The 15,409-nt window shown below is 42.5% G+C and overlaps 1 protein-coding gene across 2 annotated transcripts; it reads right to left on the minus strand.

Moving 5' to 3' along the window:
- Window positions 1-3,596: 3,596 nt before the first annotated feature.
- Window positions 3,597-10,957, minus strand: TM4SF1 (transmembrane 4 L six family member 1). Of its 2 annotated transcripts, XM_065876381.1 has the most exons (5): window positions 10,703-10,957; window positions 9,096-9,185; window positions 8,859-9,004; window positions 6,293-6,473; window positions 3,597-4,470 (listed from the first exon to the last, which is right to left on the minus strand). In XM_065876381.1, the coding sequence occupies exons 1-5, from the start codon at window positions 10,877-10,879 to the stop codon at window positions 4,456-4,458; spliced, it is 609 nt and encodes a 202-aa protein (XP_065732453.1). In that variant the 5' UTR covers window positions 10,880-10,957; the 3' UTR covers window positions 3,597-4,455. The 2 variants fall into 2 exon arrangements, with proteins under 2 accessions (XP_065732453.1, XP_065732454.1); XM_065876382.1 differs by lacking the exons at window positions 3,597-4,470; window positions 8,859-9,004 and having other exon boundaries at window positions 6,459-6,473; window positions 10,703-10,879.
- Between the last annotated feature and the right edge of the window lie 4,452 nt (window positions 10,958-15,409).

Here is a 15,409-nt window from a genome sequence, read left to right on the forward strand (position 1 = left end):
GCCCTTCTTAGGGACTTACAGTGTTACTCCTATAAAAACCTAATGTGTGGGATATTGCATAAAGGGATTCACCACCCCTTCCTCTATTGTAAGGATGTGGCTACATCAGTTAAGATTACATCCAGAATTGTGTTGACAAAATTGGGGGTAGAGACAGTGTAGATGGGTTCTGCTCTCATTATTTGAGGGATTCACCCATGTTGTCTCGTTTGTAGTAGTCTGTTCCTTTTAATTGCTATATAGTAGGAAAATGTGTGTACATATGTGGTGAGTGTGTGTGTGTGTGTTTGTGTGTGAGAGAGAGAGAGACAGAGAGAGAGAGAGAGAGAGAGAGAGAGAGAGAAAGGAAGGGAATCTGTTTGATCTGTTCCAAGAATTAACATGAAATCTAGCTCCAGAAAGGCCTAGCAGACTTCTATAACTGCAGTAATCAAAATAAGTATCTAAATTGACAAAGATACACACACACACACACACACACACACACACAGAAATATTTCATGTGAAAAGGGAAGGAGGAACAATTTGTACTACTTTTGGGTAGGTGACTCAGTTCCTCTACTTGTTCAAACGCGTTGGATCATTTTCACGAACCAGGCTGAGCCAAGTCCTATAAACCCACGCTGTTGTTAACCCTCCTCTCATCTCAGAAAAGTAAAATGAGGAAAATTCGGGCTGTGCTACAAAATGTCCTGATAAAAGGCCAATGCTTAAAGTAGAAGTATTTCATTACTTTCATTTTTAAAATGAAAAAACAGATACGTACTTGATATTTATAAAACATCTCATTTAGTAGCTAGACGATGTAGATACCATGTACTTATGTTTCCCAAACACAGAGTGGGAATTATGGTTTTCCCCATAATATTTTTAGCCTGTAGTCACTGCCAATCTCACCTGGCTCATCCCTCCACCTAATTGCAGACACAATTATTCTCCAGTGTTTACCAGGGAAGGATTCCTCTGTTCACCCACAACAACAATGGTTTTCTCGTACACTTGGGAAGTGTCCTTTAAAGACTGTGGACTGTTCCCTGAATTTTAGGAGCTGAATCTTTCTTTTCTCTTTTTTGTTTTCTTCCCCAAAGTAGTATATGTTTATAGGAGACACTTCAGCAAGTATAGATAAGCAAAATGAATCAAGACAAAAATCACCCAGAATCTGATCCAAATTACTTTTTAGTGTATGCATATGTTATAAATATAAATATGCATAATATTTTACTGTGTTGACTACATTTTATCAAACCAGTTCCTTGTTGTCAGACATTTAAGCTCTTGTCATTTTTCTAGGTATAAACAATACTCCCAAAATTATCCCTGGAAACCGAACATCCTTGATGATCCTCTTAAAATAAAGGTCTAGGGTTTCCCTGGTGGCGCAGTGGTTGGGAGTCCGCCTGCCGATGCAGGGGACGTGGGTTCGTGCCCCAGTCCGGGAAGATACCACATGCCGTGGAGCGGCTGGGCCCGTGAGCCATGGCCGCTGAGCCTGCGCGTCCGGAGCCTGTGCTCCACAATGGGAGAGGCCACAGCAGTGAGAGTCCCGCGTACCGCAAAAAAAAAAGGAAAAAGGTCTAAAGGTAAAAATATTGGGTTAAAAAGGATGGGCAGACTTTCTAGATTGTCGCTTTTCTGAAAAATTGCACCAAATCCCATACCCGTTCATACTAGGGTAAGTGTCAGAGGAAACGTAATCAAAGAGATCTCACACACGTACAAAAAAGAGATTGTAGTGAAGGTACCATTCCATCAATTTCCTTAGATTTCAATTCAAGAGATTTCCTTTATGCAGGTGGTTATTTGCAAATCTGGTAAGTACGGTAAAATGATCCTCAGAAGGAACTATCTAACCTTGAGGCCATGTGTGCTATTCAAGTGATTCAGTTTCTACAGAAATCTTTGTTTTTATGTTGCCAGGTGATGATAAGCTGTTTCAGTACAATCCCTGAGGGAATTTCCAGCTGAATTGAGGGGTTTAGAATATTACAGACCCAGAGTGTGAGCTATGAATAGAAATAAACTAGGGTAGAAGGGAACTTGTGCGAGCTATTTCCTCTGGACAATGGCAATGTCTACTGTGAAAGGATTTACAAACTAGAGGAAACGTTGAGTCACTCAAATCTGGGCTCTGATGGAGATGACTGAGGTCACAGGGGTCTGTCAAAGCCCCCTTTGGTGGGCGGAGAGTCTGAGTTCCAGTATTGAAGGAGACAAGACTCCAGCACCTGGGCAGGGGCAGCAGAGGAGGTGGAGGGGGCCAAGGAAAGAAGTGGGTTTTCATGTTAGACTGACCTGGATTTAAGCATAGTTTTATCACTTGCTAAAGATGTGGCCTTGGGTAGACTACTTAACCTTTCTGGTCTTAGACTCTGTACAATGGAAACAAGTATCCCCTACTTGGGCTGTTGAGAGAGTTCAGTGAAATAATGTGTGTAGAAATGAAGTACGGTAATTGACACAGAACTCAGTAGTTGAGTTGCTATTATTACTATCATGGTTAATAATCATTATTTCCATTTCCTTTGAGGATAGATTTAGGAGGGGAAAATGCTTATGACTGATCATTATGCCTCGTTTTTGGATGCACGGGTTCTTAACCCGGTGTCTAAGAGCGCCTAAGAGGCCCATGGATAGATATCTGTGGTGGGAGGAGGTGTTAAAACTTGGATGGGAAAAAAAATTGTCACTGTTTTTATTAACGTCTAATGAAAATGTAGTATTTCCTTTATTGTGACTGCAGGCAACAAATCACAGCAGTATCAGCAGCACTGATTGTCCTTTGAACAACAATACAAAATTACACACCTTTTCAGTATCACATTAAAATTGTTGCACGTATCTCAAAATATCATTCAATTGGAATCATATTTCAAAAGTACAGTAGGTCTTAGACTCCCCCCTCCTTAGCCCACTGCTAGATCACACGTGATCATTGTTTTCCAGTCTACAGATGTTGGTGTGATGGAGCTGCCTATCAAGACAACTATCTTAAAATTTTTAAAAATATTTTGATAAAGTAGTCAGATATCTGGGTTTACTTTGTCATCCTACGCCTTTGTTTTATGCATTTTAAACAGTATTCCTCAAAGGAGTCCATAAGCTTCACCAGACTGCCAGAAAGACAGAGGCAGGAGACCTGGCTCTTAGGAGGAGTTCTGCTGTCTAACAGCCAGTGAAGCTTCTTTATTCACTAGCTTGTCTGTTGCATAGGCCAATAAACACCAAAAGCTGACAATTTCTGAAGACAATTCCCAATAGGTCAGGGGATCCTGTCACTGGAGAGAGCCTAACGATACAACAGATGTAAGATATCGAGAGAAAATGTCTGTTACATTCCTCAGGAGTTGGATGTCTGGAGCACCCAGTGGAAAGGAAGGTTGCCTAACTAGGATGATGGCCCAAATGCAAGGATAGCAGAGGAAGGTGGAAGAGGAGGGAGAAGATGAAGAAGAGAAAGTGGGATAAAGAAACCAGAAGACACAAAGCCCCTAGCAATGGAGACCGTACAACCTGCAGACTGGGGAAAAAAAAAAAAAAATAGGAAGGAAAAAGGAGGAACTTGAAGCAAAGGGTGATGAAACTAAACAACAAAATGGTAGTGAATACTTTATTTGTTGTATTTAAACAAGCAAATTTGGGGTGGTGGTGGTATTTCCTCATGGTCCTCCCGCCCTTCCTCCCCCATGTTCCCATGATGCTAATCAACTGCTTTATTCCGTTCCCCATCTTTCTTCTTGTACAATTATCCAGGCCTTTCTCTTTTTAAATCCATGATCCTCAGTCTTGTCTTTGAAGGACGAAAAGCTTTCCACGTGTTAGGAAAATTCAGGATCTGGTAGTCCTTGCAACAACTCGCTGCATGTGTATTTTGACTCATTCATTTGGCTTCGCGCATTCTCAACCTGTCCTCCCACGCCAGGTAAGTATCTGTCTCTTTTATAACACGAATCAATTCAAAAGGCCCCTTGTTAGATATTTGCAGGCATGCAAATGGGAAACACCATATAAACAGTGAAAAAATACATCTTTTCAGGTTGTTGGATTTTCTCCTTAACGGTCTTAAAAAAAAGCAACTAGAAATCTTTCATTTCATAAACACATGCACATATAAATATTTACAGTAGTAATCAGAATGTGATATTTATCCTTGTAATGTTTCTGAAAAAACATGACCTCGGCCAGAGTTTATCTCAGGTAGGCTGAGAACTGTCACTCCGTTTGTAAATTACCTCCAGAGTGTGGTTTATTTTCTTATTCCTAAAAAAAAAAGAATTTCTTTGCTAAGTTCAAACACTGACATCCCGTGAAGATGCCAGTCTTTACACACACTTATAAAAGAAGAACATGTGCTGTATGACACACTAGTACAAAGTTTTACAAATTATTACAAGTAAATTATATAAATTACAGTGACATTGAGGAAGATTGTAGTTTTATCTTGGGGTGGTTCTTCTAGCAATCATATTGCTGTAAAGAAAATGAAATAAGCATCAGGTTCTGATCAGGCTAAACAATGATGACATTTCAGTGCTTTAAATTCCTGTTTTAAGCAAACGTAAAGCAGACTGATCTCAGCTTCAGCAGAGGTTGGGTCAACAATACTGAGAGCTTTGACAATGCTCACAGAATGGTTCCTAAACAAACCAGACTGTTGTCCTTCCCCAGTAAAAGCTGCAGAAAGAGGCCATGGAAACTGCAGTTTACGATGCTTGGCTGGCTTTGAATGTGCTTGGGGTGGGTTTTTAATCTCAGGGATTTAAGAGATAATGCCTTGGGAGTGTCACACTGATGGGGGCTCAAGGCAGGCAACTTTTGAATTAAATGCTACAGAGTTACAGATTTGACTCATCTACATTAAAAACCTTGCTCTTTGAAACTGCCTTTTGTCTTACAAACAAACTTAACAGATCTGACCTGCAGTGTCTGGGAAGAAGCCTCCCTACAGTGACTCAGATGGGAAACCCAGTGAGACTCGGTTCCCCCCACTTAGAGGAGAGCGTCATTCTGCCAAACCACTACTGCAATTTTGGTCGTTGACACTTATGCCTGTCCCCCAGATGCACCAGCGCTGAAGTGCAGTGGGTTCTCACCTCATTTAAACTCTGCCTTGTAGGAAATTCAAGGCTAAAGATAGGTTATTTTATAGTAATCCCAAGAGCATTCTTTGCCTCCCCCGCCGCAACCATATTGCCTGGAAACGACTCCAAATTGAAGGCTTTCCACTCCGCTGTTTTCTTGGAAATTTGGCAGGCTCCCAAGGCAATTATTAGTTTTGCTTTATTTGCCTGATAAGGAAATCTAGAATTTTATTTTAACTTCCCCTCAAAAATCGTAGAAAGTTTCCATCTATGTTCAGCAAAATTTTTCACGGTAGCAATGGGCTTTTCGTTTTCATTAGGTTTTGTCTTATTTTCAAAGAAAGTTAGGAGACCTTGAACCAGAGAAGTGAATGCTTAGGAAAATACAAATTAAGTAAGTTTTTCTTTATCTAATCCTGCTTTACAGAATAAGACATTAAAAAAAAAATTGGACCAAAGCTGGACTTCCATCAATTCAGTAATATATGTTTTTTAGGAAAATATAGAAACAAAACCTTTCCTTACTAACAAATGCGTATTTCTCCTCAAAATCATATCCCCAGGAAACAAGTGCTTCCTGGTTTTCTTTCACAGTGAAAGGCTTTTAATGAGCTGCTATTCAAAGGCTACTAGTGATTCTCTAGGCTTAGCTGTTTGGGCATCATTGTGACTCCTTATTAGGAAGGAACTGTAGAAAACCCAACAGAAGAGCAAGTGCTGCGTACAGGTTAAGAGAAGGAGCTGTGGCACAAAATGACCCAGGGTTTGAAGGCTGTTACTTCCTTACTAGGTGATCTTAGAAATGTTGCTCAATCTCTGCATGATAGGCTTTTCTGGAATAGGGGTTTAGCACAATGCTAAGGGCAATGGATGATGGCTGTTACTCGTGTATACTAGTTGGGAATGTGAGAGCAAGCAATGAAAGGACACTTCTTTTGTGTCTCTGCAACCAGAGCAGGGGCAGTGGGTTAGATCCTGAAGGGGCACTCTGTCTATGGGTGACATTGTTTTATATTCACAGGGCCAGCTACAAAAAACCAAGATAACCCAGTGACTGTGACACTCAAGGAAGCTTACTATTGAGTGCAAAACTGAATGCTGTAAATGCTATGCCACAAAAATGGAATAAACACTGGTAGTTGGAGCAGGGTTTGATGTTGGCTTTTTTCTCTAGGATGAAAACTATGGTGCATTTTTACACAGGTTCTTACCTGTTGGCGAGAGCAGCAATAACCACAGATGCCTCCCAGCACTCCGTTTATTATTTGAAAGAGACACAAGATGAATTCAATTCCACCAAGTGCCAAGAGGATAGAAAACAGAGAGACATTCCATTCCACTGCATGCTTGGGTTCAATGCATTGGGACCACGTGGAGCTATCCAGAAGGTAACTGTGGATAAAAAGAGAGACTTCTGACATATGGCCACACCCAGTGGGATGTCTCATAAGCATACTTTTTGTGTGGTGTTCTTTCATTAATCAAAAGATTTCTTCAATGCCCTATATCAGATTCTTCCAATCCAAGTCATTCCACAAAATGAGGCATTTAGCCCAGATCTTGCTGCCGTAATAAACAAGAAATTCAACAAAGATTATGGAACACACGGTGTGGGTTAGACATCAAGACAGAGCTGGGGATATAATGGCCTGGGTTCTGTCCTGGAAAAGCATCGCTTAAGAGAAGAAACAGTAGCTAATCTCAGTGTAACCAGTACACTGATCAGGTAAACCAAGGGTAAAAGGGCCATAGAGGAAGGACACCTAACTTAGGCCAGGGAGAAGAGCTGCTTATGCATCTAGTCCACAAGTCTGAGCTCCATGAAGGTAGGAACCAGACCTATTCATCATTGTATATCCAATTCCCAAGCCAGTATCTGACACACAGTAAGTACTCAACACATTGGAAAAGTCATCGAATGATGAATAAGAATCCAAAGTCACTGTGAAATGTTAGCAAACCACACTGGGGTCATTATCTGAACATATATATTCTTCACGAAATAGGGTTCCATCACGTGGGAAAATCTAAGATTGACTTAATTCCACTAAGAGATCTGGTATCCTTCTTTCCTTATCACTTCTTCCTACCACAACAGAACAAAAGGGCTGCAAATTAGAGACCTCGCTTTGGAATGGTTCATTGAGCCAATCAGAAATTCAATTTGTTGATTACATACAAAAAAATTCTGTTCTCCTGGTCCCGTCTTTCTGCATATAAAGTGGAACAAAAATCCATAGTTTCAGAACACAATATAAAAAATTCCTCTGGCTCCACTTGGCTATTGAGCAACTAATCACCGGCTTGTTATTCCCCATATTGAAATCTCTGGACAAGTTGAAATTAGGAATAACACAGAAGCAGGAGGCTTCTTGCAGGAGCTGGGGTGGATCGCGAGAGGGGCTATAAAATTATCAGCTATAAAAATGTTTAATGATACTGTCACCTCTCCTTGGATTAATCATAATGTATTTTAGAGGTGGGTTTGTGCAGTAGATCATATGTTTTTGTATACATGTGTAACCAATTTGTACTGGTACATTCGGTACGTTCACAACAAAGCATGAAAAGTATGAGCTGAAATATCGTGATCAATGACAATTTTGAACACCAAAATTTCAAACTCCTGTGAGTGCCGATTTTCCTTCAGAAGCTACCATTGGGCTGTACCTGTCGAAAGCTAGTAGATAATATTAACAGCTAAGAATGGCACTGCTCATGCTGAGTCAGCTTCTGTGACAAATATTTTATACATAGTATCTTATTAATCCTCCAGATAACTGCCATTGGCTTTATTTTACAGATGAAATAACTGAGGTGCCGAGAGCTGAGTTCACCTTTTCCTGGTTACTGAGACAGTAAATGCAGAGCTGAGATGGAGCCCAGGTCTATCTAATTCCATATTCATGATCTGATGGCTTCATTATATGCTACAAAATTCATGGGAGACAAACATTCTTGAAAATATAAGGGCAATTCAAATTCATTATTCTTATTATTTTCACTCATGAATCTCATTACTAAACCTTTCAAAATTCAAAACAGAATGTCATTCATTTATCATTATGTACATCAGTTTCCATCAGCTATTTCTGTTCTTTTCTCAATAACGGATAAGAAATAAGTATCAACATAAAGCAATGGAGCCCTTACATTTTCCTGATGTTAAAGTCATGAATAAGATCTGTCATATACAGCCTGATCACTTTAAATAAAGGGTGTGTTATACACAGTTATTATGTTATATGTGAGTGTGTGTGTGTCTTGGGGGGGTAGTATGATTGACCCTGGGCTTTGGTTAAATTCATAGGGTTTTCATCCATATTATATAAGGATTCCATAATATTTTCTTAGAAAATAGTAAAATTAGCCAATTGCTCTGGCATAGTATACACACTGTATAAGCACAAACTTCACAGCTAGGCTGCCTGGGTTCAAATCATGACTGCCATGTCTTGGCGATGTGACTTTGGATAAGTTACTTCATCTCTCTGTGCCTCCACTTCCACATCTGTAAAGTGGAAGCAATAGCGGAAGTCACCTCATACCGTTATCACAAGGACTGAGTCAGTGAATCCATTCAAAAGATTCTCTGGGTCAGGGACTGGGCATTCATCCTCCGATACCCCTTGCCTAAATTGTGCCTGAGTTAGTGAGAATAAACCTGGTTGAGAGGATGGATGAATGAATGGTTGATGCCTTTTTAGTTTGATGGGTTTACCACTATACACACGTGGTGGATAAGAATGTGCGACCTGATGGGGGTCAATCACTTACCCTCCCTCCGTGTTGGCAAAGGTGTAGTTCCATTGGCCACTGGCATCAAGACATCTTGGTCCTTCCGCTAAGCCCAGAGCTGCCACAATGACGCAGTAGCCAGATCCCGCCATTCCAATGAGAGCGGCCAGTACAGAAGAAAACATCTAGGGAAAGGAGGATCACCAGAAGTGAGGCACAGAGCATTAGCAGCTACCTCTTAGGGACCACTTCCGCACCCGGCGCAGGAAAACCTACCGCGCATCTTTTGCCGCAGTTTTCGTGGCCGCCACAGCCGCAGCAGTCATCCTGTTCCAGCCCCATGAAGACGAATGCTGGCAGGAGCATCTGTTTAGAAAACACGCAAGTTAAAGTCATTGTCTTTCCCCCGGTCCATAGGGTCAGTCAGGCTCAGCATCTTTTGGTAAAATATTTTTCTTTCTGACACTGTTGAATGTCTTTGGGTTAGGTTGACAAAATATCTCAAAGAATGGAAACTCTGAGGAGAGAAAAAACGCTCGAAAGGGTAATATCCCTTTGTTTTCATGTAATGTATCACATTAGGTAGGGTCAGGTTGTAGCATGGGAGGGGTAAAATAATTACCTATACATGTGTTAATCCATAACAGTTCATAACATAGTTCCAGAGGCAAACTCTGTTCGGAAACTATTAAACCCTGTCTTTTAAGTCCGTTGGTTTGTTTGTTTTCCCTTGAAAGGCATAGAAGATAACAACAAATCTTCAACAGAATAACTGAAACTTTTTTATAAACAAGAGAGATGAAAGCTCTGTATAATAGAGGTGAAGTGCTTCTTTGAAGACACATTGCATGGTTGTAGCTTCACAATAAAGCTCTTAAAATAACATAAGTTTGAAATACTTTGAGTTCAAGATCAAAAGAAGTTTAAACAAGCAAGGTGTTGTCTTAAAGACAAATGATTATGAAATTAACTATACCTCAAAAAATAAAACAAAACAAAAACAGACCTGAGAACTAGTGGGGAAAAAAAAGACAAATGATTATGTTAACATGATGGTAATGCTTAAATTCAAAGCAGATTTGCCATACCATAGTTAGTGTATTAAGTCTAAGTATCTTTTACCTCACTAAGAAAAATGTTCTGTGTGGCATTAGCAATTCCATAAAACTTCTGTTCAAAATTCTCAATCCCAGCATTTCAAAGAGGCAAACTCAAGTTTGTCCACATTATTTCCATGCTGTGGTTGAAACTAATACTTTCAGCTCCCAGGTTGGCAGGCAAATTCCTCTCACTTCACTTCAAAACAAACCTTGGAACAAACAACACATTCCACTATTACCTTCAGACACTGATTTGCTGCTAACTGAAGGATTTTTCCTAAATGCCACACACCAAGCTTACATAAAGGAGAAAATTTATAGTCTTTTCTCAATAGCCGTGCACTCACAATTCAATATTTTTCTCTGTCACTGATGCGTGAGAATGAACAGCAGAGAATTTGGATCCAAAACTCTGTTGATTTAGACAGAGAACCAGCGGACTTCTCCCAGCTCCCCAGAGCAAAGGTTAAATGACTACCCGCTCCGGGACTAGAAACTATAGTTTTTCAAATCTGATTTAAAAGCTAGTATCTGTTTCTAGCTGTAAAGTAAGAGAGTTCAGCAAAAAAGTAGTTCACTTTTCATTGAAAGGGGATTTTGTAAAACAACATCTAATAAAATCAATACACTATACCTATCTCAACTTTTGTATAATCTGCTTTCAAAAGAAGAATGAACAAAATTCCTGGATTTGGAAACATGCCTCACAGAAAACTTTCTATGAAAACATCTCGTCTAACAAGAAAGAATTCTTTAAGGCTGGAATGATTCTGAATGACTTACCAGCAAACCTCCTCCTATGATGCCAGAGAAGAACCACACAAAGTGGCTAAGATGGTCTTCAGAAGCGTACTTTGTTTCCCCATTGGGAAAGTACAGCAAAATATTAGCTACAATGCAGACGATGGCGAGCCACACCAGAGAATGTCCGATGCATCGTGCGCATTTCCCGTAGCACATAGTGGCAGAGTTTCTTTCTTCCCCCTTCACTCTGCACCTTGGCTCGGTGATGGCCCAAATCAGATGAGAGCGTGCCCGTCTACGGAGAAAGCAAAAGACATTCTCAGCCCATTCCTGCAACCTCTTAAATACTCTGAGTTCTAAGTCACCGGGTGGCTGAGGTACTTGGCTCTCATTGGTCCTGATCGCAGGCTCCGGTTGGGGGCGGGGGCGGGGGGGAGGTGGGGGAATGTCCCGCCCTTCCAATGAAATCCTTGGGACGAGCGAAACCAGGGGCAGGACTTGAGAAACAGCCTCAGTCATAGGCAAGAGAGATGATTAATCCTCCACAAGGAATTCACTGTGTAACTCCTTCGCAGGATTAAAAAAAATCCACAGGAAAGTCTAATATAACTTTCCAGTAAGTGCCAAGCGTCCACAGCATGACAGCTCTGGTTGAGGCTGTGATTTTGTTCCATGCAGCTGTCTGGACAGCTTCCAGTCTGAGGGCTCTGTGTTCACTTTCACCTCTGCACTGATTTAATCCGAGACCCTGGGGCAAGTCTCCTGAGCTCTGAGCTCGTCTCCTTGTCTGTTAAAGGCAAGGTGTCCAAGCCATCACCCACGGATTTAAGGATGCTTTTGGGGAAAATTACAGAGCTGCCTTCTTTCCTCTGCCTCTGGTGTTCTCGGCAGGACTGCGCCTACTGTCCAGCCTTCCCGGACATCTGCCTCCAAAACAAATCCGGCACCAAAACAAAGGTGGCATTAGTCAACACAAAGGGCTCGGGTACCGTTTTATTCCTGAGTACTGCTGTCAGGCGAAGGGTTGCCAGGAAGGTCTAAGGGAGGCCTAAAGTCTGGGAGAAGGATTAAAAAGAATAAGAAAGAAAAAGAAAGGAGCGGAAGAGAAAGGAACTTGGCAAGCAGAGTGGGGAAACAAGATTGAGAGAGTCTGGAATTACTGGGAGAAACACACATGGTTGAGCAGGGCACAGGGGCAAGCGGTAGTCTACCAGTCAGATCTGTTGCAGGCTCAAAAGGCAAAGCAGAGAAAGGATGTTGGACTAACTTTCTGGTATGGTTATCTTGCAGAAGGAGGGATCAGATTCTGAATAATTTTAGCCCTTGAATAGCAGGTGACACCGGCCAGCTGGGTGGGGGGAGGACTGGGTGGCCAGGTGAGGCCAGGAGGACTGGAGGGACCCCATCACCGGGACAAAATGGTGAGTACCAAATAGAGGCAAAAGGTCAAGGTGAGGAGCTGTTGGTTCAAAAGAGGAAGGTGAGCTCCACTGGTGAATCTAGAAGCTCAGGCTGAGGCCAGAGTCTGAAGGATTCGGATCAAATCTAGAGGGCAGGACACATACCAAAACTGAGCAGCCAGCTGGGGTTAATGATGTGGGATCCAGACTGGGAAAAGGACCCGAGAGGAAGCATATGGCCTGAGTGTCCTAAGAAGGATGAGTATCCAGAGTGGCCTAAGAAATAGATGGATGGAAAACTGAGTGCAGACAGGGAAGCCTGAAACCACCCACCTACTCAGTTATAAGGAGGCAGGTCTTCACAAGAACATTAATCCATCACCACCATGCATCCAAAAACCAGGCACATGTGCCCTCTGTCCTGGCTTTAAGTCCTACTGGAAATGGGATGCCACTGGTGTCAGGGTCTGGGGTGGCAGTGCAGGTGAATGACTGGGTCCTCTGTTGAGGCATCGTCATTCTAACCCTCACCTCTGAGGACCTATCCCATAGATAGAGGTCAAAAAGGGGGAGACAGACCCTTTGACGACTTTGCCTCCAAGTGCTTAAATCCCCTTCCTTCTTCTCTACCCCACTCCTACTGTCAGTGGTGCAGGGAGAAGAGAGGGAGGGGGGGGCTTGGAAAGAGAAAGTCTGAGGTGACAGCCCAGCTCTGCTCTCTGCCAGCTTGGAGCGTCAGGCAAGTCGCGTACATTCCCGGGACTCTGTTTCCTACTCTCTAAGACAAGGGGCAGGACTCAATCAGTGCTTCTTAAGTTTCTGAGTCTTGCAATGGTATGGACCCCTTCCCCAGAAAAAGAAATGTACATATATGCAAACTCACACATTTTTCTTTCCACTCCTGGGGGTTCACGGACTCCCTGAAGTCCGTTAGTGGATCCTTTCCAACGTTTCTCAAGGTGTGGCCTGTCCAGAGACCACTTGCATGACAGAGGCAGATTCCTGTTCCCTTGCTAGACGTCCTGAATAGCAATTTATCAGGATGCGGTCCAGTCACCTGCATTTTTTACAATCATTTCAGATGGGTCTTATGTTCACTCAGGTTTGGGGATCACTGGTCCAGTCCACAGCCCAGGAAAGTCTCATTTGTACTAGATGTTCTCTAAGGCCACTGTCACCTCCGATGGCGCCTCAGCTCTACCAGAAGACAGTGCATGCACGAATTGTGGCGACACGTCCCAGCTCAGCATAAGGCGCTTTCAGGCTTGAGCTGACAAAATTCTCTTGTAATATGGAGTCCCTTTCCCTTGCCCACCCTCTGCTTCTACCTCTCAGCTGATAACCTAAAGCAGGGTCTTTTCTGTTTCAGCCCTCGGTTTAGGACCAGATATGGTGTTCTGGACAATTTCTTTAACCACTTGGCTCTGGTCCTAGCCAGACTTTGCCCAACAGATGACCCTGGCCTTCTTCCTGGCCGTGAAATCTCAGTTTCCTGTGCAGACGTGCTATCGCCATGGGTTTCTTTCCACTCTCCAACTCCCACCGCTGGTACTTCCCCCACCTCTACCTTCTTGTCTTCCTTGTTCTGAGTCTTATCTTCTTCCAGGGCTTCAAGCTATAGCATTCTGCTCATACATAACCTCAAAGAGGCCCTTTCCTAGGACCCTACTTTATGATGCTGTGCCCCTCCTCAGTTACTCTTCATCACATGCCCCTGTTCTGTTATCATCCTGGAACTTATCATCCCTGAAATTATTCTATGTATTCACTTGCTTCCTTTTCTGTTGTCTGTCTTCCCCTCTCCTCCTGCATAGTAGGTGCTCCGTAAATGTTTGCTGAAAATTGAATGAATAAATAAATGAATCAATGACTTTTTAAGGCTATTCTTAGCAGGCTGGTACTCCAGCCCCTCAACTCTATTTTGCCTCTCTGTGAGCCCACCGTCTCACTCCAGAGCCCTCTTAGCTTTGGAGTCCATAATACTGCTCCTTGATCCTGCCACTGTCTGGCTGTTTGCTTGGGGCGAGTTATCAACGATTCTGTACCTTAGTTTCTATCATTCGTTTGTTCACCAATGTTTAGTGAGCTCCTACTATGTTTTCTAAGTGCTGGGGATGCAGCAGTAAATAAACAAAAATCCCTACCTTTAAGAAGAGTCCATTCTATCAGAAGGAGACAAATAAAAAGTAGTGCCAAATAAATAAAATGCATTGTGTATTGGTGATAAGTGCAGGAAAGTGGAATGAATGGGTGAGGAAGAGGGCCTCTGAGACAGGATAATAATAAAACCTACATCACAGAGTTACAATGTATGAAGTGAGTCAACGTGTCTAAGGTGGGAAGCACCTGGCATTTAGCAATCACACCTTAAATGTTACTTATTATTACTATTTTCATCGACACACTCTCCCAGGCAAGATGTCTCTACTCCATTTATGATTCATTATATCTACGTCCCTAATATTCCATCACTCCAATATACACTGGATCCCTTTATTATTTTTTGTGACTAATTTTTGAATACTGGAGCTCCCACAGTTATTAAAATTTCACTTTTATCTCCCTCATTGCATCTGGAATCAACCTCAACTCACAAATACCTTTGGAAAGAGTGGTTTATACTGCACTACAGGACTGCATGTCCCTGAGCACGTTTTGAGTATGCTGTCCCACTGCCAGAGGGCCCCGTCCTTCCTCCCTGCCCCATTCCATCCCCACAGCTTTGTTCCCTAGGCCGAACTCATCACGTTTCCATGACACCTCCCATCACACCCCTGCCCACCTCCCAGAGGCTCATCACTCCCACTTTGCCCTTAACACACCCCCATCGAGCACCAATCAGCATCCTCACCAGCTTCCCCAGCTCCACTGAGGTCCTAGAGAGCAGGTTATCTTTTCTCCTTTGAAGGCACAACAGCTAACACAGTCAGGCATTTAGTTGGCCGCCAATAAATATTTGCTAAATTTTGTTCAAATACATAGGGAAGTTGAATATGGTCAGTTCATAGTTGATTTGCTCTTAAGTGAAGCCAAAATGTCTTATGAAAAGTTAGGCAAAATTGGCATTTGTTATGTTTAACTTAGAAAAATTTCAGTTTTACCCATCATGCACGTAAGCAGCTGTCATGTGCCTCTTATAATGAGCTCTCCTAACCTTTTGACGTGTGGAATGTGACTTCAAGAATAATTCCAAGGGGCTTCCCTGGTGGCGCAGTGGTTGAGAATCTGCCTGCTAATGCAAGGGGACACGGGTTCAAGCCCTGGTCTGGGAGGATCCCGCATGCCGCAGGGCAACTAGGCCCGTGAGCCACAACTACTGAGCCTGCGCGTCTGGAGCCTGTGCTCC

Source organism: Phocoena phocoena, chromosome 4 (assembly GCF_963924675.1).
Source record: "Phocoena phocoena chromosome 4, mPhoPho1.1, whole genome shotgun sequence".
In the NCBI taxonomy this organism is placed as follows: Eukaryota; Metazoa; Chordata; class Mammalia; order Artiodactyla; family Phocoenidae; genus Phocoena; species Phocoena phocoena.

What these genes read in the sequence shown, in the direction of transcription:
- TM4SF1 (XM_065876381.1), bottom strand. Translation starts at nt 10,879, where the DNA reads ATGTGCTACGGGAAATGCGCACGATGCATCGGACATTCTCTGGTGTGG. An exon ending in TCATAGGAGGAGGTTTGCTG is followed by an intron (nt 9,186 to 10,702) that starts GTAAGTCATTCA and finishes TTTTCTAAACAG; the next exon opens with ATGCTCCTGCCAGCATTCGT. An exon ending in TTTGCCAACACGGAGGGAGG is followed by an intron (nt 6,474 to 8,858) that starts GTAAGTGATTGA and finishes TTTTATCCACAG; the next exon opens with TTACCTTCTGGATAGCTCCA.